This window comes from Ptiloglossa arizonensis, chromosome 8 (genome assembly GCF_051014685.1).
Source record: "Ptiloglossa arizonensis isolate GNS036 chromosome 8, iyPtiAriz1_principal, whole genome shotgun sequence".
Classification (NCBI taxonomy): Eukaryota; Metazoa; Arthropoda; class Insecta; order Hymenoptera; family Colletidae; genus Ptiloglossa; species Ptiloglossa arizonensis.
In genome coordinates this window covers 22,375,398-22,396,753 of record NC_135055.1, presented here as the reverse complement: position 1 = coordinate 22,396,753, position 21,356 = coordinate 22,375,398, and the positions used below count along the sequence as shown (strand labels likewise).

At 56.0% G+C, this 21,356-nt stretch overlaps 1 protein-coding gene across 6 annotated transcripts in view; it reads right to left on the bottom strand.

The window, feature by feature from the left end:
• The window catches only part of Tmtc2 (Transmembrane O-mannosyltransferase targeting cadherins 2), a 168,385-nt gene that overhangs the window by 4,570 nt on the left and 142,459 nt on the right, over positions 1-21,356 (bottom strand). For 2 of the 6 annotated variants that reach the window (XM_076318112.1, XM_076318113.1), the window contains exons 8-10: positions 7,384-7,524; positions 4,480-4,564; positions 2,915-3,509 (exon numbers count right to left, since the gene is read on the bottom strand). In XM_076318112.1, the coding sequence (XP_076174227.1) occupies positions 3,178-3,509; positions 4,480-4,564; positions 7,384-7,524 (558 nt within the window). In that variant the 3' untranslated portion in view covers positions 2,915-3,177. Of the gene's footprint in view, positions 1-2,914; positions 3,510-4,479; positions 4,565-7,383; positions 7,525-21,356 lie in introns of those variants that run through there. The other 4 variants (XR_012992945.1, XM_076318114.1, XM_076318117.1 and 1 more) reach the window with 4 other exon arrangements.

The following is a 21,356-nucleotide window of genomic DNA, read 5'->3' as shown; positions in this document are numbered from 1 at the left end:
GAGTCCGTCCCTCCGGGGATAGGAGAGCACGACCTCTCGATACAAAGGCGTCCGCGAAACAGAGGGGCCCCCGTGCCGGGAAGAAAACCCGGTGAAAGGCTCCAGACGATGCGGCGCGGTTAATGGCGTCGTTTTCCGCTCCGCTCGGCGCGGAACGGGGCTGGCTCTCCTCTCTCCTCACTGCTCGCTCTCGCTGTTGCTCGTAGATACCGAAAGGCTCGTCGTCTCGACGTCGAGATACAAACGCCCTCGGAGCTGCCGAGGGTGGCGTGGGTCGTCCCGGGTACAACAATGGGGACCCGTTCCGGAGTCCTCGCGAGATAGGGGATTATCGCCGAGACCGAAAGGACGATCCGGGGGTGGTTCGAGGACGGTCACCGGACCACGGTTTGCGGCAAAGGGGAGGAGAATTTCGGTTTTTGGAACGTCTCCGTACACAATTGGCAGCAGCATCCTGAACACGCCTCTAGCGGTCCATTTTCTCTCTCTCCTTCGTTTCTTTTCTTACCGCGTACCCCTCTTTTTGCGGAATCTCCGGGTGTTTTCGTCTCTCTGCTTCGGGGCGATTTACACGCCGTTGACAGACTTATCGCGCGCGTTATATTCGTGGCTTCTATAAGGGTGCGATGGAGGAAGAACGAGCGACGAGGAAAAGGGAGAGCCCTTTTCGTCGCCGTGGCAAGGCATCCTAGCATGCCCTGTCTCGCACGCCGGGATATCGGGAGATCGGCAAGGGTCGTATATATACCGATCGAAGCCAGGACGGGAACTTGCGAGAAACGGTCAGCTAGGAAGCTTCCCTCTGGTGGCGAGTACGAGAGGTGGCGCCGCGTGCCGTTACAGATTTCTCACCGCGACTCGTGAATCTGCGCGACGCATCGAGATCTTGTTCTCGACATCTCGAGTGGAACACCGTTCCCTCCGGAGAGAGCATCGTTCCACTCGAAAGTCTGAAAATCGACTCTCGAGTCGCGTCCGTCGCGGGGAATTCGGATCGCCCGTGTATCGCAAGGGGAACGAGTCCGTGTATGGTCGGACGCTTCGCTCGCGGAGAGACTTCCAAAGATTCTCGCGACCTCTCCGACATACGAGTCGCGTTACAGGAGCCTTTAGGCTCCGTAATGTACAGTGTATCCGTTAAGAACTCCCGCGAGTTTCGAGAGGGACCGCGATTACTCGATACTTGCAAATTACTCGACCCGGGATCGATCTTTCCTTCTCCCCGCGATACTCTTCCGAATGGACGTCTCGCGATGGTGTTTCTCGGCGTTTAAACGTCCCGGAGATCGACCGACGGGATAATTCGATGGTTTTCTCAGCGCTCGGGCGAGGATCTTTCTCGATTACCCGGAGGGGAACGCGGACGAGAAAGTCGAGGGGATCGATCCGGTTGCGCGATCGACGAGCAATTAAGAAGGTCGGGGGCTCGGAACTTTCCGGCTCGTCGCTCGTAAAATTCGCAATAATCGACTCACCGTCGGACGCCGCGACTCACGGAAAAATACGAGGCGTTCCGAGAATCGGGAAGACGTTCCTCTCGAGGGGTCTCGAGGCGTCTCGGCGGCGCTCGAGACGCGAGAGCAAGGGACGAGACCTCGGTGACTATTCGGCATCGGGGTAAAAAGAGGATCCTGGGTGCCAGGAGGGTCTTTTTGCTCGTAGGGCGAGCACGGCGAACACGGAACGGGTTTCTTGCGCCGGGGGCTACTCACGGAAATCGAAGCCAAGAGGGCCGCGCACGGGTTTCGTTCGTACGCGCGAAATATTAATGGGAAACGGGGAAAGAAACGCGACGGTTCGGGGGTAGAGGTAGGAACGGGTTGCGGAAGCGCGTGAAAAAGTGGTTCGACGAAGGTCGAAAACGGAACGGCGCGCGATGCCCGACCGAACGAGTCGTCTCTTCTCGCCGGTCGTCGACGTCTCGACGAGTTCCGCTTTAAAGATAACGAAGCGGAGTTCTTCGCGGAATAAAGGTAGGTAACCGTCGCGCGGCACCTGTCGAGTGTTTGTCGAGACTGTCTCTGCCAGGGCGACGACGGGAGCGACAGGTGGCTTCGTTCCCCCCTCTGCCAACCCCTCGGGCGCTGTATCCACCGTTTCTCGCGGTATTACCCTCCGTCCGTCTTTTTCTCCCGCCTCGTGCCGCTTCGACTCCGCTCGCGACTCCGCTCGGGGGTGTGATTTAAAGTGTAAACTTAAATATTACACGGTCGGCGCCCGTCGTGCGAACAGATTCGATATTAATGGAGCTTCGTCGCCTCCTAGTCTCCGGAACCGGGGGAAGGAGTAGCCGCGGAATTCACGATTGCCCGGTTTCTTTTCCAAATCCAGGGTAGGGAGATCGAACCGCGAACGATTCACGGCCGTCGTGGGTGGAAAGTTCAAGGTTCGAGCCGTGGAGTCCTCCCGGCCGCGATTGTCCCAACTTTTGCCACGATTCGCCAACTTTCGTGGGTCCCCGGCGCTTGGATCGTTCTCGCGATTACCATCGGGGAGGGTTTCCAACGACCCGGATCGGAAACAGTTTTCCGTCTTTGTTCGGGTTCGTCTTCGAGCTCGAGTCTTTGTTCGGAGATACGAGGCGATGGGGTCGCGTTTCGAAAGTGCGCGCGCGCGGTCGCGAAGGAGACTCACGTTCCTCGAAAACGGAAACGATTTGGACGCGCAGCTCGGTCACCGCGATTCGGAATAGTTTCGAACGACGGGGAACAACCGGGAATATTGCTCGCGGGAGCGGTAGCTTTCCTCCTCGCGACGATCGAGTCGAATCGAAGTGGTAGCTTCGAGGTAAACCGCGGGTCCGCGTACAAAGTTCCGGGAACGGTTCGTCGTGGTTGGAGAACGCGGGGGCGAAAGGTGGCCGAAAGATCGGCGAAACGAGGACGATGGAATAAAAAAAGCGATGGTCGTTAGAGAAAAATAAAGGAAGCTTTATTCTTTACATACCATAGCAGGCGATACGAGTCGATAGCGCGGCAAGGTCCCCGAGGAGGATGTCGGGCCCGTGGCGACGTTGCCGCGGCGCTCGACGGATATAAACGAATATCGGGAGGAAGATCGGGGAGACGTGGGATCAGGAAGTACGGCGAGTCGATGGTGGGTCTTTCCCGGGTTCGTACGATACGCGCACTCGTCTCTCGCGATGCCCGCGGCGGGACCGTTGCCCGTTTCACGTGGTCACGCCAGAATCGCCGCCAATTTGTGGAGGTTGGTGATGGTCGTCGCGTCGCCCGGCTGGAGCCTCAACGCCTCGCTGTACGCGGCCGCCGCCTGCTCGTATTTCCCGTTCAGGTGAAGAATCGCGCCCAAGTTCGTGTGACTTCGCGCCTCGTGGGGCCTGAGGCTGGCCGCGTGTCTGTACCAGACCTCCGCGTCCTCGAGCCGGTCCGCTTGACGCAACGCCGACGCCGCCGCCATCGACAGCTCGTAATCGGATCTGGAAAGTTCCGCAGCGCGGAGCTGCTCCTCCGCAGCCTCCGACAGTCGGCCCTGCGACGTCAGGAACAGTCCTGAAACCCATACCGAACAAACCTCTCGAGTTTACGCTCCGTGGTACACACCGCGGTGAAGATCCTCCGTCGACGAAACGCGGAACGTTCGTTTCGTCGCTAATAAAGGACCAACGCCGTAAATCCCGACGTAACGTCGCCAAGGACACTGCCCAACGACGCGCGTCGCCGAGAGAGACCAACCGACCCGTTTTTTCGCGACCACCCTCCGAGAACCCGTTGCTCGCGGTTCTTTCCAGCCCGCGAGCGAATCGATCCACGCGAAGAATCCTCCGCGAGAACGGACTCGACGGATCTCGGACGAAAACCGGCGGAGAGCGGGTGCAAAACCGGGGAGAACCGAACGGTTCTACGAAACTTCGATACCGTTCGCCTCGCGACCGGAGAGAGCCATCGAGAGTCGTCTTTCGTTCCCCGGAGGGCTTCCGTTTCATTTTTTTCTTCTTCTCTTCCCTCCGTCCCGATCGGCTCGTCTCCGCCGGGAGGGTATTACGCGAGTATTTACGGCTCCCCGACGATCCTCTTGTTCTCCTTATTAAACGACTCTCGAAAAAATCTCGGCCGTCTCTCCACCCCCTCCCCATTGTTCTTGGCCGTAACGCTCGGTCCCCTCGTTTCGGAGGATGAGAATCGCCAATGTCCCTCGCGACGCACTCGGCGAAGAATCGATCGACGTTACGAAGGGCCAAAGGACGAATCGGTCGACTGCCGGCCCAATTTGCTCGGCAACGCCGAGGAGCGCGTTCGAGAGGTCGTATTTCGTTGCTCCGATAACGAACGTAGCCCTCTTACCGCTCCGCGGATAACCGATGCTCGGCGAGCACGGACCGGTGGTGAGCTCGTAGACGTCCGCGCGAATTCGATTCTCGGGCGGTTGGTTGGACGATCGAACGATTCTTTCCCCCGTGACCCCTCGTAACGGTCCTCCGGCTCGTGTTCGTAATTAGAGAAGCTGGGCGGTTGCACCTACCGTAATGATGGTGGACGCTCGAATCGTCCGGCGCCAACCTGCGGGCTCTCAGGAACCATCTCTCGGCCTCCAGCACGCGGCTCGACTGCGGAAGAAACCACAAACGAGGCTCGTACAATCGGCTACCGTTCGATCGATCGATCGGAGATGTTGCGCGATGCTCGTCCAGAGCGGACTTTGACTCTCTTCCTTGCCGCTTCGTAGCGTGAGAACGTTGCGATCGAAACGCTAACGGGAGTTGAGAAAATTTCGCGCGGAACGAGAGGAACGGGCCTCCTTTTCGGCTCGTAACGCGCGCTGCGATGTTTCTCTTTTGCACAGGGTGGGATGGAAATCACGGTGCCACCGAGGAGGGGACGATTCTTTGCGCAAAAGTTGAGAAAATTTTGTCGCGAGAGGCTCCGTTTCGATGGAAATCGATCCGACGCAACTGGACGCGGTATTTTCCCGCATCGTGGTAAACGACCGGCCGATCGACGAAACGCGATCGAACCGGTGCGTCGAATCGATCCGTGCTCCCGAACGAGCAACGAACTCGATACAGCCGTAGGTCACGACCGACTCTGCGGTACCCTAATGGTTTACCAATGGACTACGATTTCGCGAACGCGACCTCGCTTTCGCACCGAATTAATCCCGGCGCGCGTCGTAAACCAACGCGTCCAATTATAGATGCTCGAGAGGAAGTCGGAAACGTCGAGAGAGAAAAGGAACGAGCGCTGCCAGCGAAATTTTCGAATTTCTATACAACGATAAATCGCGTACTCGTCGTCGTCGTCGTCTCCGAGCTGCGCGAACGAGAAAGAGGATCGAGACGCCTCGCGTAAATCGTCCGAGCGAAAACGTACGGAAAAGGAAAAAAAACGCGACTCGAAATGGAATTTCGATACCGTTCGGCCGCGACTCGCTCGCGAGTACCGGACCCGGAACGGACCAACGGACGAAAATTCGTTCGCGACGCAACACCGGCGACATTTATCGGTCAAACGTTCAATTACGCTCGGCATCGTTTACCGGTATTGACTTTTCATTGACCCTTCCGTTCCGCGCGTGACGCGCATCGTAATTTACACGCGCATCCGGCGCGCAAGGACTTCCTGTTGCTAGAACACGCGTTACGATGCGAAGGTAAAAAGCGTCCACTCTCGCGGAACAGGGTCGAACAAATTAAGAGCGACATTTCGGACGGTGTTTCGCGAGAGTAGCGTTTCCGATACCGTGCAACTTTCCTTCTACAAATACGCCGTTGTTTTCTGGAAAAACAGCGACGCAATTATTTAACCCCGTTCCCTCCGCTCTCGTTCCGCGCGCGAGGAATTTAGCCCGAGTTTCGGTCGGGAAGAATCGAGGTAACCGGTTGCGAAAATTTGTCCGTTCGCGGTTCGACTTTCGTCGATTCGAAGACGATCGTCGACGCGGACGATCGAAGAACGGGAAGGAAACGGAATTCGATTCGTTGGTCGACCGAGCCGAGAACATTCACTTCCCCCGGGACGATCCGGGACATCGATCGAATTCAAATTACTTCGCTAATAGTTGGTAAATCGAGTGCACGGGGAGTGCTAGTGTTAAATTACCAATTTACCGATATTACACCGGCGAAACGGCCGAGCGTGCGAGATAATCTGTATTAACGCGTGCACGTCCGCGCGGAAGAACGGTGACAATTAAAACGAACAATTGGGACGAAAGTTGATCGCGGAAAAATGAACAGCGCGATCGCGTTGCGGACGGGGCCGGGGGATGGGGGACGGAACGGGGAAAAAAATTAAACAAACGGGCGAACAAACGAACAAACCGGAGGGTGAAAAAAAAAAGAGAAAAGGAAAAAAAAAAGGGAAAAACAAAGAGGAGGGGAAACGTTCGATCGATGATCGCGCGACGCGCGCAGCTGTCGTCGCGTTGCACTCCCGATGAAATCGAAACTTTTCGATGCGGCGTTAATCGATCGAAAAATATTGGCGTTTCGCGTTTCGAGCGGAAAGGTAAAGGTGCGCGACCCGTCGCCGCGCGTTTGCCGAAACGGAACACGTACCGAGTCGAGGGGGCAGAAACATCGCGCCATCCCGAATCTCTCTCTCGGCTCGGTGAGCGTAATCGTCGGTCGTGTTAGATATGTTTTCGGGAGAAATACCGGTTTCCGGTCAACGATTGGCCGCTCCGGAACACGGAACGGTCAGTGGATCGAGCAGAATCAGCTTAACCGCGCGCTGTTTCCCGTGGACGTTGGTTCCCTTCGCGCGGGATCTGGGTCGTCCCGATTCCACGGCCTATCGACTTCGATCGTACGCGAGGCGCCGAAATAGCGCTAACTACTTACGTGCCGAGTCGAAGGTTTGTCGAACGACGTGGCTCGGTACGTGGTCGGACTCGCGGTTACCACCGGTCCTACGGCTCGCCTTTCGTATTCGCGTAGCAGGCGTCGCGACGACCACCGTCGCGCGACCTATCAAACGAATTTCGACTCCTCCCACCCGGTCCCCGTACCGCGATCGCGGAAATTTCGCCCTTTGGTACGAGTTTCCCGATATTACGAATTCTCGTCCGAGAGGAAAGAAACGAAACGGGGCCGGCGCGCCGTGGGAACGGGCGCGTTTCGCGGAATAGCGTAAAACACTCTTCCGGACGAGTTCCGTGTTCTTTGGCACGTGAACTCGAGAGATTCCCCGCGGCGCTCCATTTTTCCCCCTCGTTCGAACGCCCCCGGTCCCACCAACCCCCATCCCCGGTGCGGCAGCCATCCCCCTGCCGCGAATCGCGGTATCTCGACTCGGTGGCCTCGACTCGCGGTATCTCGGGCAGGAAATTTCGTCGAACGCGATATCGGTCGGTCCGCGGTGAACTCGGGAAACTGGATCCGCGCCCCGATGAAAGAGAACCGATCCAAAGCCGGCAACTACTTACGTTTCGGGCCAAAAGTTTCCCGTAAGTGATGTGGGCCGGCACGTGGTCAGGCTGGCTGGCCAAACTCGCCTGGAACCACCTTTCCGCCTCCGCGTACTGTTGCAGCCTCGACAGGGTTTCCCCCAGCAGATTGTAAACGCTCTGTAAAACAGGGTCGATCGTCAGCCCGAGCCCGAACCTCTCTTTTTACTCTTCTCTACCTCGCCGAGGGAACCGCGCGCAACGTTCCTATTACCGCGCGAAAACTGTCCGTGGGAAAAACGATCGCGGTTTCGCGAGAAACTAAGATCGCTCGGGGAAGAAATTCGCCGAGTTCCCCGCCGGGATGGAAATTCGATATTTTGCCTCCTTCGCGGTCGACGATTTCTCGCGATTGTTTCTTGTTAGCCGCTGGTAGAAATACTCGCTCTTCGAACCGACGAGTCCGGGATTCTTCGCTCGCTGGAAGATTCGTGCGCGCGCGTACCAGCCAGAGTCGATGGAACGCGTGTACGTTTCGATGGTCGATCGAGTTTCGGCGTTTGATTTCTTTCCAAGCGATTTCCCCTCGCGATTCCAACGAACGAGAAATTTCCTTCCCGATCGAGTAAAATTTTTTCGCCCCTCGTATCGAACGCGTCGAGCGGGACGTTCTCCCGAGCGGAAGTAGTCGGTCTCTCGTTTCCTACGGGCGGGCAACGTCGGGGCTACAATTAATATCCGGGCGCGTACGATAAATCCGCAAGGAGGAAAGTAATTGGTCGGCCAGAGGCGGGCATCGGTTTCGAAAGTTTTCTGATTTTCAGGACCGACGGCTGCTGCTAATGGCCGACGAAACTCGGGCCGAGGCACACGGACGCTGACGCCGGTGCGCGCACACGAGGACGACCCCCACCGACCCCACACCCACCCCCGTGGCCCCCGGACGTGGCCGGACGAGGGGAGCGTGTAGACGCGAACAAGATGGGAACACAAACGACCGGGAGCGTTACGGAACGACCAACACCGAAAAGCTTCTCCGCTCGGAGGGCGCGCGGGGTTCGGCCTCGCGTCCCGGAGTTGTAGGCTAAAACTTTTATGATTTTGTTCGTGCCGGGTGTGCAGCACGGAAGGAACGAACGAACGAACTACGATGGAAGAAAGAAACGACCGACCGAGGGAAAGAGAGACTCGCGGGGAGGGAGAAAGTGGGAAAGGGAAAGCGGAATGCTCGGAGACTTTCCGCGGGGGCGGAGAAGACAAATGGCGGGGAGAACTCGAGGAAAGGAACGAGGTCGAACATCCGACCGACTCCTCGGACCCGATTGCCCCGTGATTCCGTCGGATCTCGCGTCGTTTTCCTCGAAATACTTTCGGCCTCCGATCTGTGTCGCGAGAGAATCGAGGGATTCGCGAAAATTCGACCGACGACCGCCGCGAGGCTCTGCTCGATGATTTATCGCTACGCGAGCGCGAGGGGACCCTGCTCCGGGTACGGGAGACCTAGGTCCGGCTTATTTCTCGAGAAGCAAATACTACATTCCGCGACCAAAATTTTAGTAGCCATTGTTGCGCAAAGTACCGCAGTTTTACCATTCTTTTGTATCGTTGCGCCCGTGTAGACCAACGGGACTGGTTCCGGTCCGTAATAAACGTCGTTGACGATTTACCCGCCTCGTTCTTATTTACACCCGCGAACCGTCCCGATGGTAAAATAATCGGGGATCGAATCTCGGTCGTAACGACGTCGATACCACGGTCCACGCTCGGCTCCCGTAACGTCGTTTAATTTGTTTGGCAAATTGGCCGTGTTATTTCGCACCAAGGAGCGCGAAACGTCGAGGGTTTTTCGGCACCCTCGACACGGTCTTACGAGTCTTTCTCGCGTCGAGCACCGACGCTGGTCGCAATTCCGCTCGAAAGGTGAAAGCAATTCCGCGACACCGGGAGAGCGGCCGCGTCGTCAAAGAATACGGCTCCGTGTAAAGTGGAGCGCCACTCGCATTGCTTCGCGTCGTTGTTCTCTCGAACCGGTTTCCACGGATATTACGTTCTCGCGCGCGGACGCGCGAGCCCGAGAGAAACGAGTTTCGGGTGACGCGGATTCTCGATTTCTAGAGGGCGAAACGACAACGATACACCGTGTCGAATAATTCCCCGGTCGGTGGCCGTTCCAGGGTTTGTCGAGCACGGAAAAATTTCAAGACGACCGACCACCGCGAAAACTCCACGTTTCTCGCGCGTTAATGCGCTCGAGAAAAGTAAATACGGGCCGAAAGAATGCGCCTCGAGGGAAGTTCGAGCCACCCGCCGCGGGCACGAGCGAGCGGCTGCGAGACGCGCGCTCGCGCGCGAGAGGTCTCGAAACTCCATTGTGCGGAGTCATTATTCACTTGGACTACTTTTCAAGAGTATTACCAACCGCCGCCGCTTTCAGCCACCGGAATACCGAGCGCTCCAGAGTCCGCCAAGATGCATGTCTTTTACATGCTCGCCGTCATCGACGCGGTGGCCCGCCATTCTTCCAGCGAAATTGCCCCTCCGTAAGATCATCCGAGCGAGAGATCGCGTTCCGATCCGCTTTCGGAAATCGAGGGGAACTCTTTCGGATCGTATCGCGAAACCGTTCGAAACCGTCGAAAAATAAACCCGAGCTTCCAAACCCTTCGACTCTGTGGATTTCCTGGCTTTTCCCACCGATCGTTTCGAGCAGCTCGTTGCGCAACGCGCTCGGCGAGTCGACGAAGCGTCCGAGCTCGGGCATCGTTGTTCGCGCAAAAATTTTGCTACCTTCTCGCGAGCGATTTTTCCGTCTCGCGTCGGATCGCCGGATTCGCCGGTTTTCGAGCGAGCGCGGGGCTTTTCGAGAACGCGGGTTCGTTCCGCTCGACTCGCGGCGAACGCGTTCGGCAACGCGTTCCGTGGAAAATATCCAGCGCGAGTTCACGGACGGGAAACGCGGCCCGAAGAACGCGAGTTCCTCGAGGGTCGGTGCGTCGTTCGGCGTCCATTGTTCGCGCGAGAGTGGCTCGTTCCTCCGTGAAAAATTAGGCCGTAACGCGTTTACGGATAAAAATCCAACGATTCGAGGCTCCCGCCTAACAAGGAATTCAGAGGGGCCGTCGAGCCGCAGTTTACCACGGTCCCCGGCGAGCTCTGTTCGCTCCTCCTTTTTCCCTAGGTTTTTCGTTACCCAACTTTGCGATATCGGGGGAAAGGAGCGTAGCCGACGTCGCGTTGCGTCGCGTCGCGTCGCGTCGCGTCGTTTCCCTCGGATGAATGGTTAATCAAGCCCGAGACCCGATTTACCAGCCGTCGCGCGACCCGCTCGTCGAGGATACGACGAAACGTTTTCCCGGGGATTTTCGCGACGTGTCCCGGGATCGATGTCGCGACTCGGGGAATAATCGAATCGGGAGCCGCGTTCGACCGTTGCGAACAGTTTGTTAAAAATTTACGAGAAACGCTCGAGACTCTCCTACGCGAAGATTCTTCTCGAGGGTACGGCGGGTGTTTAATATACAGGACGGAGCGAATTACGCCGCGAGCTCGCCGGCCCGAGTCTCTCGATTCTTGTTTGTTCGAGGCGATGTAACGGCGATCGTTTCTTGCGAAGATGCCGCGAGTTTTCAACTCCCGGTGGGGAAAGACTACGGGGCGACTCGAGAACTTGGTCGAATGGATTACGTCGCGGTAAGAATTCTCGATCGATGACCACTCGCTCCGTCCATAAATTAATCTCGTCGTCGGTAGCGGGCATCGAGGGACGATTACTCGATTCGCGTTCGTTTCGATTACGAGGGATCTCGCGCGCGCAATTGCCCGCGAACGTTTCTCAGTTCGTACCGAGAACTCCGAGTCGATTTCGGCTTCGCGTACGGTGCTCGCGGGATGCTCTCGGTTCGAGGAATCTCGGATCGCGGTTGCTGCGAGACGTGCAACGAGTCAGGAAACGTAAATCTTGCCGAGTCTCGTTTCTCGCGAGGAAAATGGCGCGTTCCCGGTAATATCGTGGAATTATCGGGCTCATCGAGGCTCGATGGCGGCACAAGTTTCGGCCACGGAGCCGGTGACTCGGTTAATTGGACGATAATTACGTCGGAAGGTTTGGTGGGCCGCGCGTTGCCGGATCCCGGCAATTGTCGTCGAAATGCAGCGGGTGCGAACGCTTCGGCGGGCGTCACGTCGTCATTGTCGTCATTGTCGTCGCCGCCCTGCGCATACCGAGTCGCGAAAGCAGGGGACAAACAATTAGGGCGGTAAGTCGAGCGGGCCAATTAGGCGACCGACTGTGTTCGAGCGTCGAAAGGAGAGGCGCCCCCGCACGCGATAGGCAACAGGGCTAATCGCTCGGAATAATTGGATTAAATTGCCGGCTCGCGTTTAGCGTATTCGATATCTGGCCCCTCGGTCTCGTCTTTGATTCGTACCGAGCGTACTACAACACGTGCCCCGGTACGCGCGCCGAACCTTGCAACCCGGACGACGGAACGAAACACGCTCCGAATCGGAAACTTTGCGATTCCCTCGGAAACCTTCGGCTCGCGTTCGACTCGATCGAAACACGGAAACAATCGTCGCGTGGACCTCGAGCCTTCCTCGCGAACGCGAATCGGTAATTCGTCAATTTGCACCGAGCGTCGATCTTTCGTCGCGCAATCAACCGTCGCGGAGCTCGTCGCAATTAAACGCGATAACGAGCGGAACAACGATACGGACCTTCTCGGACGGTAAAACGTTTTAACGGTTCCGTTTAACCGCGATAGGATGCCGTGTCGGCGAAAATATAACGCCGCGGAGCGTCGCGATTTACAACGCAAACGGCGGGGGCTCGCATAAATATTCAAGCCGGGGCATCGGCGGATTAAGATATATTCCCGACACGTATGCAGGTAACGACGCGTGCACGCAGTCGGTCGAGCGCCGGATGAAATAATTCTTTTTCCCCCGCGGTTTTTCCATCCCTCTCCTCTTCTTTCTCTCTCTCTTTTTTTATTTCGTCGGTCGCAGATTTAATCGCAACGGGAGCGCGCGCGCCGCGCGTCGCTTAATGCTTCGACGCAACGGTGACGCTCGATTCTTCTCGCTTCGAGCTTTAATCCAGCGCGGAACGCTCTTCCTCGTCGCGAGTTCCGGTTCACCGCGGCCATTTGGCAAAACTCGACGGAAACTGCGGTCCGGTTAATTGCACAATTATTACGGCCCCGTTCTCCGCGCCAGCCGAGAACACCGGCACGTCCGGTTAACGACACTTCTTCGTAATGAATCGACTCGCCGGGAACTTTGCGATCGTTGCCGAGGATCCGTGGAGACCCGACCTCTCGAGAAACCTTCGAAAAATCGCGATCGACCGACCCATCGGGGTACCGTTTCGCTCGAGGACGATTTCCTCCAGAACCGGAATTCTCTGCGTAAAATTCGGTCCTCCTATTTCCGATTCGTTTCGAGAAGCCCTCGTTTAAACGCAACGCGTCGAATCCCTCGTCGTCCCCGTCGCTTTGCGTCTCTTTGCCGTCGGTGATTCGATTCCACGATTCGAAATTTCTCCGAGATGAAAATCTGGCCGCTCTACAGGGGGGCGGAGGGACCCCTGTCCGTCATCGATTTTTGATACCGACAATTTGAATATAAATGCCGTGCGCACGAAACGCGACTCTCGGCCGGTATTTCGAGGTGTTTCGCGTCGCGTAAAAACCCGACGAAACGCCGGCGATGGCTCGCGGGCGCGTATGGTAATTCTCGAATTAATTCCGCTGCGGAGTTGCATTAAATTCGCGTTAGCTGGGCGCGCGTACGCTCAACTAGAATAAACAATATCCGCGGAAAGGGAAAATTGATCAAACTCCGGCAACTGGACGAAACTTTCGAAAATTATTTCGAATTCGCCACCGGCGGGGCCCGTATTAAATTTACATTAGATAAATACGCGGCGGTACGACGGGTTGGCGCGGCGCAAACAACGCACCGCTCGAAAATTGTTCGAACGTTTCAACTCGCGGGAGAACGATTCGAAATTTACAACTTTCGATCGGTCGCGCGTCGAGAATCGATCGATTTCGCGCGCTGCGCGAACCGGCGCGCCGTACCTCGAAAACCTATCTACTTTTGTAACGTTGCATCGTTTCGCGACACGATATCGTCGCGTTCGCGGTACGCCCTCGTAAGCGCGAACACCGTGCAGCAATTTTTATCGATTTTCCTACCGATAAATATTCTACTTTTTTTTTTTCTCCTCCCCGAGCGATACGCATTATCGCCCCCGCGATACGGCCCATATTTCGCGGTATTGAAAAAGCTTTCGGTTCGATCGCAACCGTTCGCGCGTCGAGCGTATCGTTCGGAGACCGATTCCAAGTAAAAAGAGTGGATAAGCGGAGAAGCGAAAAACGTTGGACGATCGTTCGCGCGATATTCGACCGACGAAGATCGCGTTTCGTACGCGCGTTGCCAAGTTTTGCCTCCAGACAGCAACCAAGATCGATCGCGGCTGCGTAATAGGAGAAGATGCAGCGGACGCGGCTACGCAATGCATCAATGTAACGCTAATTATTAAATTTGTTAATCAACTCGCTAACTAAGCGTAAAGGATAAGTAGCGACTACGTCACCGGAGAAGATCGAATTACGCGCCGTTGCGGCGCAGTTAACCACTTACGTGGAAAATTTGTTTCACCTTACCGGTGAAAAACGATACCACTTTCCCGCGGGAAATTACGGTCAAAGGATACCGTAACGAATTCTCTATATTTGGTCGCGTACGGTGCATTTTCGACGAACATCGGATATCGTCCGGCGTGCAAAATTAACGCGATATCGAGATTCGCGGAATACGGGCAAAAAGAAAAAAAAAACGGAGTACATCAGGGAGGAAAACCGAGCGCCTGAAATTCAAGAAAGCAAACTCGATAACTAATACCGCCGCGTTCGGGTAACTTTCGTTCGAGGCGGCTAGAATTTTTATTAAAGTGGAAGTATTTACGGCAGCGAGTTGCCATGCAAAAAAGGCAAAGATAACGGAACCGGGGCAATAGAATGTTTATTGCGTCTAGTTTCGCGTCATAAAGCTAACGGGGAGAAAGAAAAACAACGAGTCGGCCAGCAGTTAAAAGTTCCGGCCCGAGTAAAAGGTCTTCGCATCCCGGTGAACTTTCTTCGGCTCGACGAACTCTTTCCGGGTGTTCGTTAAATCGTCAAATTGTTATTAAACGTTCCCCGAATCTTCTCGAGCGTTCGTAGTCGGTAGCCGGGGAACCGTTAGAACGCGAGACCACTGTACGCGTTCTACTTACGATCGTTCTTTTTCTTACCAACCGACGACACCCCCGAACTCGAGGTACAAGAGACTCGCGTATTCGCGAGATCGGTCGCGTTCTCGAGGAAGCTTCGTTAAAGTTTACATTAACGAATCCTTCTCGTTATTTTTTTCCAGAGGCGGCTGCAACGAAGTTACCCATTCCACTCGCGAAATCGTCGAAATTCGATTACGTTTTCCAGCGTACGTTCGAACGCGCACTCTGTTCGATCGATTTCGGGATAATTGTCCTTCGTTCCCGAGCGTTCCGAGCGAGCGCGGGAATTTCGAAGAGTTCGCGACGTCCCGGACAGAAACTCGGAACGAGCTCGCCTCGTTCGCGATTTTCCACGATTTTTGGACAACGCTCGACGCCTCGTTTGCATCGAATCGCGCCCTCGCGAGGCGAGACCCGGCTGGAAAATTCCAGAAGGGAATCCAGATTAGTCGTTGAATGCATAAGTTCGCGGGTTATCTGCGGCCGGCGGACAATTTTTTCCAACCCGTTTATCCGCCGTTATCCGATTCGGTCGGACGTTTTAATCAAGACTCGAAAATTAACGCATCCAAGTAATTATCAGCGTCGGTCGTAAATCATCCCCGGCCGGAAGGCGAGGGAAGGAACGCGAGCAGCCGCGCGAGCGGTTTGCCAGCGAATTCGCGTAGTACGGTGGAAAATCGCGGATGGATCTCGCGGAGGAGGAAAGAAGTCGCCGGACGTTGATCGATCGACGCGTTACGTCGCGAGGTCGGGATCGAAAGCGTTGGCGCGTAAATTTTCCAATTGTTTCCAAAAGGACGGGGCTCGCGCTCGAACGCCTCCATCCGTGTCGACGTTACCGTGCATTCCGCGTGAAACGTCGCGCGTCAATTTTTACGAAACTTCGTAGCCGCGCGACCCGTGTCGGGTGTCGATCGTTTTGTAAAATCGAAATACGATCCTCGGTGAAACGGTACGGTCTTTCGGTCGTTCGGTTCCCGGGTTGAAATTTCTTTAAAGAATACGGGACCTTGGAATCGTTCTCGCGGGAGGAAAATCGCGAAGAAACTCCCGCTCCGCGAATCTCTCGCGCAGAAGGTTGTTTCTTTCTTTCGAGCGGGAAAGAAAATATATAATGCAGATCGGAGGGTTAAAGTTTTCCAAACAGTGCTTGGACGAAAGTTTCAACGGAGCCCTCGATGCCGTAACGGCGCGAAAGATCGACGAGGATCCAATAGCGTACGCTCGCGTGCTCGCGCGCACGGTAGAAAGATACGCGGGGCCAGCGATCGTCGAAGGAACGTACTCGGCGCCTTCGTCGCGTTGGAAAGTTCCATCTTGTCGACGACTCGACGGGTATGAGATTCCACGAGTGGGAACGCGTCCCCGGACGAGAATCACGGATCCCCGATAACCGTTTTCTTCTTCGGTCTGTTCGAGAGGGACGAGGGGAGCTTCCTTGGCGTATTATTCCGAAGTTTCGTCCGATTTTCCGCGCCAACGGCCGCCGACCAGCCTCTGCGTCCTCCGGCGAGGCGAACGGGGGGGGGGGGGGGATGGGGGGGTCATCGCGATAAAACATCGGAAACTGGCGAAACTCCGGTGTAATCTTCCCGGTGATGTTTTACCCTCGCGCACCCACACTGTCTCGAGTGGTCGGTGCGCGCGTCCTCGGCGCGCGGTCCTCTCCTTCGGTGGCCCGCTCGGAACCTTCTCCAGCGAGCGAGCGTCTCGGTGTGCGCGGTCGTTCGTGTGTGCGCGCACGCGAACGGCATCGTAAAGTCTCGAGAGATATCGCGGCAACGATTAGACCCTCGTTTCGGGAACTAAATTTCTCCGAGTCCGGGGTAACCTCGGTTCCCCCCGACCCGCTCCACCGTCTCCCCTCGTCCATCGAGCGTCCATTTTCGCGCGGTTCGGACCACGCGCGTTCCGCCTCGATGGGTCGTTCGACGATCTCTTCGCTCGTTCGACCGCTTCTCGTCCGACGAGAAATCAATAACGAATCCCAGTTTTTCGAGAGGTCCTCCCCTGGATTCCGTGGGCGGCGCAAGGAGGTTCGAACAAGGAAAATGCACGGTCCGGTGGAGTGTACGAGGGAATACGATTTTCTTGGGAATCGCGCTCGCTCTGGTACGTATTCCTCGAAAATTTGCTTTTCAACGTCGATCCCTACGTTCGATCGTTCTCGAGTTACCAGACGCCCACGGGATCGGAACGATGGAAAGAAACGCGAGACGAGGTTCGTTCGCGCGAGACTTTGTCATCGGGAGGATCGATTTCGAAGATTCGCCGAGCAATTTGACACGACTTTGCTCGCGCGTCCGACCGATGCGCGTTGTTTCCACTTGCGGTGGGGTTCGCGAGCAACGACCGCGGTATCGTCCGTTTCCAGCGGCTCTAACTAGTCGGAAGGCGGCTAGTTCGACGGATTGCGGTGCAACATCGCGAGGTTCGCGAACACCGATACGAGTGGAAATAACGAGGGACGAACGGACCCGTCGGTCGACTCGCGCTCGATCGTTTCGAGATACATCGTCCCGGGCGATTCGTCGATTTTTCCGCAAGGTATCGTTCTCGTTCGTGCTGCGCGTCGCGGAGCGAAGGGCTCGGTGCACCGGAATCTTTCGAAAGCGATTGCTTTTTGCTCACCGACCGACCGACCGACCTCTCGATCGATCGTCATCGTCTCCCGGACTATCGCGACCCAGATATCGTTTCTTCCGGACCACCGTTCAAAATCGAGCTACGAAACGGGGAACGTCGCGCAGCGTCACAGTTCGCGAACAATGATTTCGTTTCCCGATTCGAGAGATTCCTATCCGGACTCGGTCCGAACACCTGACCGGGTCACATTCCTAAGTATCGCGATACTTTGAACATCGTTCCCGCGAAATTAAATTCTCCGCTACGGCTCCCGGGATGATTTTTATCTTCCTCTACCGTTGCTTCAATTGCACGAGAAGGAAATTGAATCGGCCCGGAATTGTTTTCAGTTCGAAGAGGGAGGGAACGCCACGGGGTATACCGGGAACGAAATTATAGTTTTATGGCCGCGGAAAATATCCTACGGCAACGGTGCGATTATTTTTGCGTCGTTCCAACGGCCGAACTAATCCGCAAGACGGGTTCCCGGTCGGCTACTTTCCTGTTTTTTTTTCTTCTCTCACCCGTACCGGTGCCGGCTGCCGTGGACTTTCGACGCCACATGGCGCGAACTTTGGGGATTTTTCGTCGCCCGATAGGTAAGGACGGAGTTGCGTCGGGTGGAGGCGATAGTGGACGAGGCTGCGAGTTTTTCGCCGCCTGCGACCGGCTGACGGTCGAATTAACCTCGGTCTTGATCGGACCCACGGCTCGATAAATCCACGAAAATCTACCGCGACGCATCGACCTTGCGCTCGATCGTTCCTCGCGCATCGACGCGACGCAAATACGAGATCTCCGCGAGCGAATGGAGCAACGCGCGGGAAAGAGACGCGCCACGGAACGACCTTACCCTCCGAGCTCGTCGGTGGACTCGTCCGTTCGAACGAAGGTCGTTTTATTCCCATTGCGTTCCATTGAATTCGAGCAGAACCGCGACAAAAGGGGACTCGTAATAAGCGTCCTCGGTCGGCTGCGAGGGAGAATTTCATTGCTTAAAAACACCCGCGTCACGGATGCTCGCGAGCCGTCCTCGAACCCGCGATGGAGGCCGAGGCGAAAACGAGGCGAAAACGAGGCGAAAACGAGGCCAGGTAACGGCGACGTCGGAGAAGTAATCGGACGAAGAAGAAGAGGAAGAAGAAGACGACGAGTCGCTAACGAAGCTTCGACTCGGGCTTTGAACGCGTCGCTCTGAAAAGACTCCTGCACGGGTTCCCTTCCCTCGTTTGCGGGCACCGAGGAAGGACAAACGGCGCGGGTTTCGGCAAACCCGAACGAACCGTCGTCGACGACACCGCGCGACAAAGGGCCGCCGATGTAAAAGCAAAAGTGCTTAATTCGAGCGAGTGGCGTGCCCGTGCGACTCGTTCCCGTGGCTCGGTTCCCTACCCCGTCCGTGCTGCGTTTTTTCTTTTTTTTTTTTTTCCCGCGAGTCCGCGCGGAAAACTGTGACGAAACGAAGGAGGACAGAAGGAGGAGAAACGAAGGGACAGGGAGACGGTGCGGGGGGTGACGGTGACGGTACAATGGACGTTCCTCTGGAAGATTAAAGTGCGCCGGGTACGGCGGCGGGCGAGCTGCCGGGGAATGGCTCGCGTTAAAATTAAAATTGCACACAAAAACCCGCAGACCGTCGGGGCTGAGCGGGTTAGGCGGATCGCAGTTCGAGGCGGAGAACGGGAGTGGGGCAAGGCCGTTGGCTTGTAATTTAAAAGCTTCTCCGTGGGTTTTTAGCCGGGTCCGCGAAGGCATTAGGGACTCACCGAGGACCGGTATAACGCGCCACGACGTTCTCCCCGACATCTCGTACGGGTTTCGCGACCCGATCGACGCGCAGCCCGTTACCCAGCTGCGACCCAGTTGCGCGAGCCCAGACATTGGCCAACGACACTTTGTTCGAGCAACGGATGACGAATAAAAATACCGAGCCGTGATTTATTCCCGACGTTTCTCCGATCGAACGGTTCCACGCGCGAGTATTTATTCCTTCGTACCGAAATACACACCGATCGATTCCGGTTCTCGTTCGACGGGAAAGGCCTTCGTTCTTCGACCGGTACGAGAGGAAAACGTTGCGCGTTTTTTCGCGTGCCCGTACGCGGTTTCGTTCGTAGAGCAGTACAAAGAGTATCGCCCCGGAGATACTTTTACACGCGGAATACGATTCTCGGTATTTACGGTTCGGGAATTAGCGTCTCGGTGTTCTCGCCGTGATCGACGGATTCGTATTTAGGAAACGTATTCCGTATAGACGTAAGAAATGTAGGTTCGATTCGAGGGAAGGTCTCGAGGTCTCCCCTTCGGTTATCGCTCAGCGATAAGACGGTTCGCTCGTTCGCGGCCCGTTTCTCGACACCGCGACGAACGAGGAGACCCTCGGAACGACGATATTTCGATAACGTACGGAAATTCGTGTACACGTTTACGCCGTATCGGCGATTCACGTCGATGGAATCGTCGCTCGAGACGTTTCCACGGGATTGGAAATCCGTGAACGTTCGATCGCACGAACATCCATTTGCGTTCGAACGAGAATCCCGGCTAACGGTCCGTCTGTTCGTTGAACGCGCCGCGCTTCTTCCCGCTCGAGTCGAACGAGAAAATCGCGAATACGTTTCCCGAAACGGTCGGCATTGTTTCCGTGGTTGATCGACTTCCCGCCGAGTACTTTTTCATCGCGTAGACGTCGCTCTTTCGCTCCCAACGACTATGAAACGAAAAACGCCTCGGTTCCGTTCGATTCGATCCTCCGCGGTATTGCGCGCCGTTCCGCTTCAATTCAATCAACGGCAGCAACCTCGTAAAATCCAGCGATATCTTACAATTTCGCGAAACTCGCGGCGCAAAAGTTAAGGCCGTCTGTAACGGCGAATCGGACCGCGAAAGGAAATTAGCGAGTCGAACTGTAAGCGGAATTAACGATTCGGAAACGCTAAAAGGGAGAATTCCCCGCGATACTTTTTCTCCCGATTATTCCGATCGCGGCGATTGGTAAAAAATTCTACGAAACGTTCCAACGGGATTCCATTGCGAATTTTCGATCAACTGCTCCCCGATGCAACCGTTATCCATCGATCGTACCGTCGAATCTTGTCCGATCGAAGGAAAATATTCTCGCGAAACAAACGAGACCCAACTCCGGGACACATTGCGCGACCCCTGTTCGCGATTCGGCCGTTTGCGCAGTCCCGACGTGGATGTGGCCGGGATCTGAAAATTCTATCGAACGGCGTAAAAAAGGAAGCCGTCGGTCCGTAACGTTATCGACTCTATTACGCCACGAGCACGCCGACTCCCCGCTTCGGTGGCCTTCTCCCCCGGGTAACCCTCGAAGCGTTCGAGACGCGAGTCGCGACGTTCGGTTTTACCCATTCAGAGCGCTTGGCAACCGCTCGTAGTCGTCGCGAAAGCAACGAAAAGAAAAAGAAGAAGAAAAAAGAAAAGGAAAAAGAGAAAAAACAGACGAAGGGAGAGAAAAGGAAAGGAACGAAAGGAAAGAAGAAAAGAAATCTCCCCTTATTTTTCCCGCTCTCGACCGATGGAAGTTTTCTCCTCCCGACCCCTGTCATCGCGCGTCCCGTTCTCGGGGCTCTGGTCGCCAATCAGACGGCAGAAGGCGGCGAACAGCGGAAAAAGTGAATTTCGCGGCCTTAAGCTCTACGGAGGATCGGTCGCGAGGGTTCCTCGAACCGGTGGGGAGAGAGAAAGGAGTTTCGTAGGGATTTGACGAGCTCTCGACGAATTTACGGGGTAACGGGAGAGCGACGCGGGGGAGAGGTACGCCGGCGGAAGACCGGCCGCGTTCCTGGCGAAATTACGAAACGGGACAGGATGGGACGGGGGTAGGATGGAACGGGGATGGAATCCGGGCGAAAGTTAGGTCCGAGTCGGGGTTCGCGAAATGGGGTACGCCGGGACGACTGGAATGGAGATTGGAGGGTGTACGCGCGTGCAGGAGGCGCGGGGGATATACGTGCAACACGTGCCCTGTGTAGCACGGAGAGGGGGAAGATCGAGGGAGGAAGAGCGGGGACGGTGAAGATGGAAAGTAAGAGGGGCCGCGAAATTACCTCGAGCGGCATTGTGCGTCGCTCGG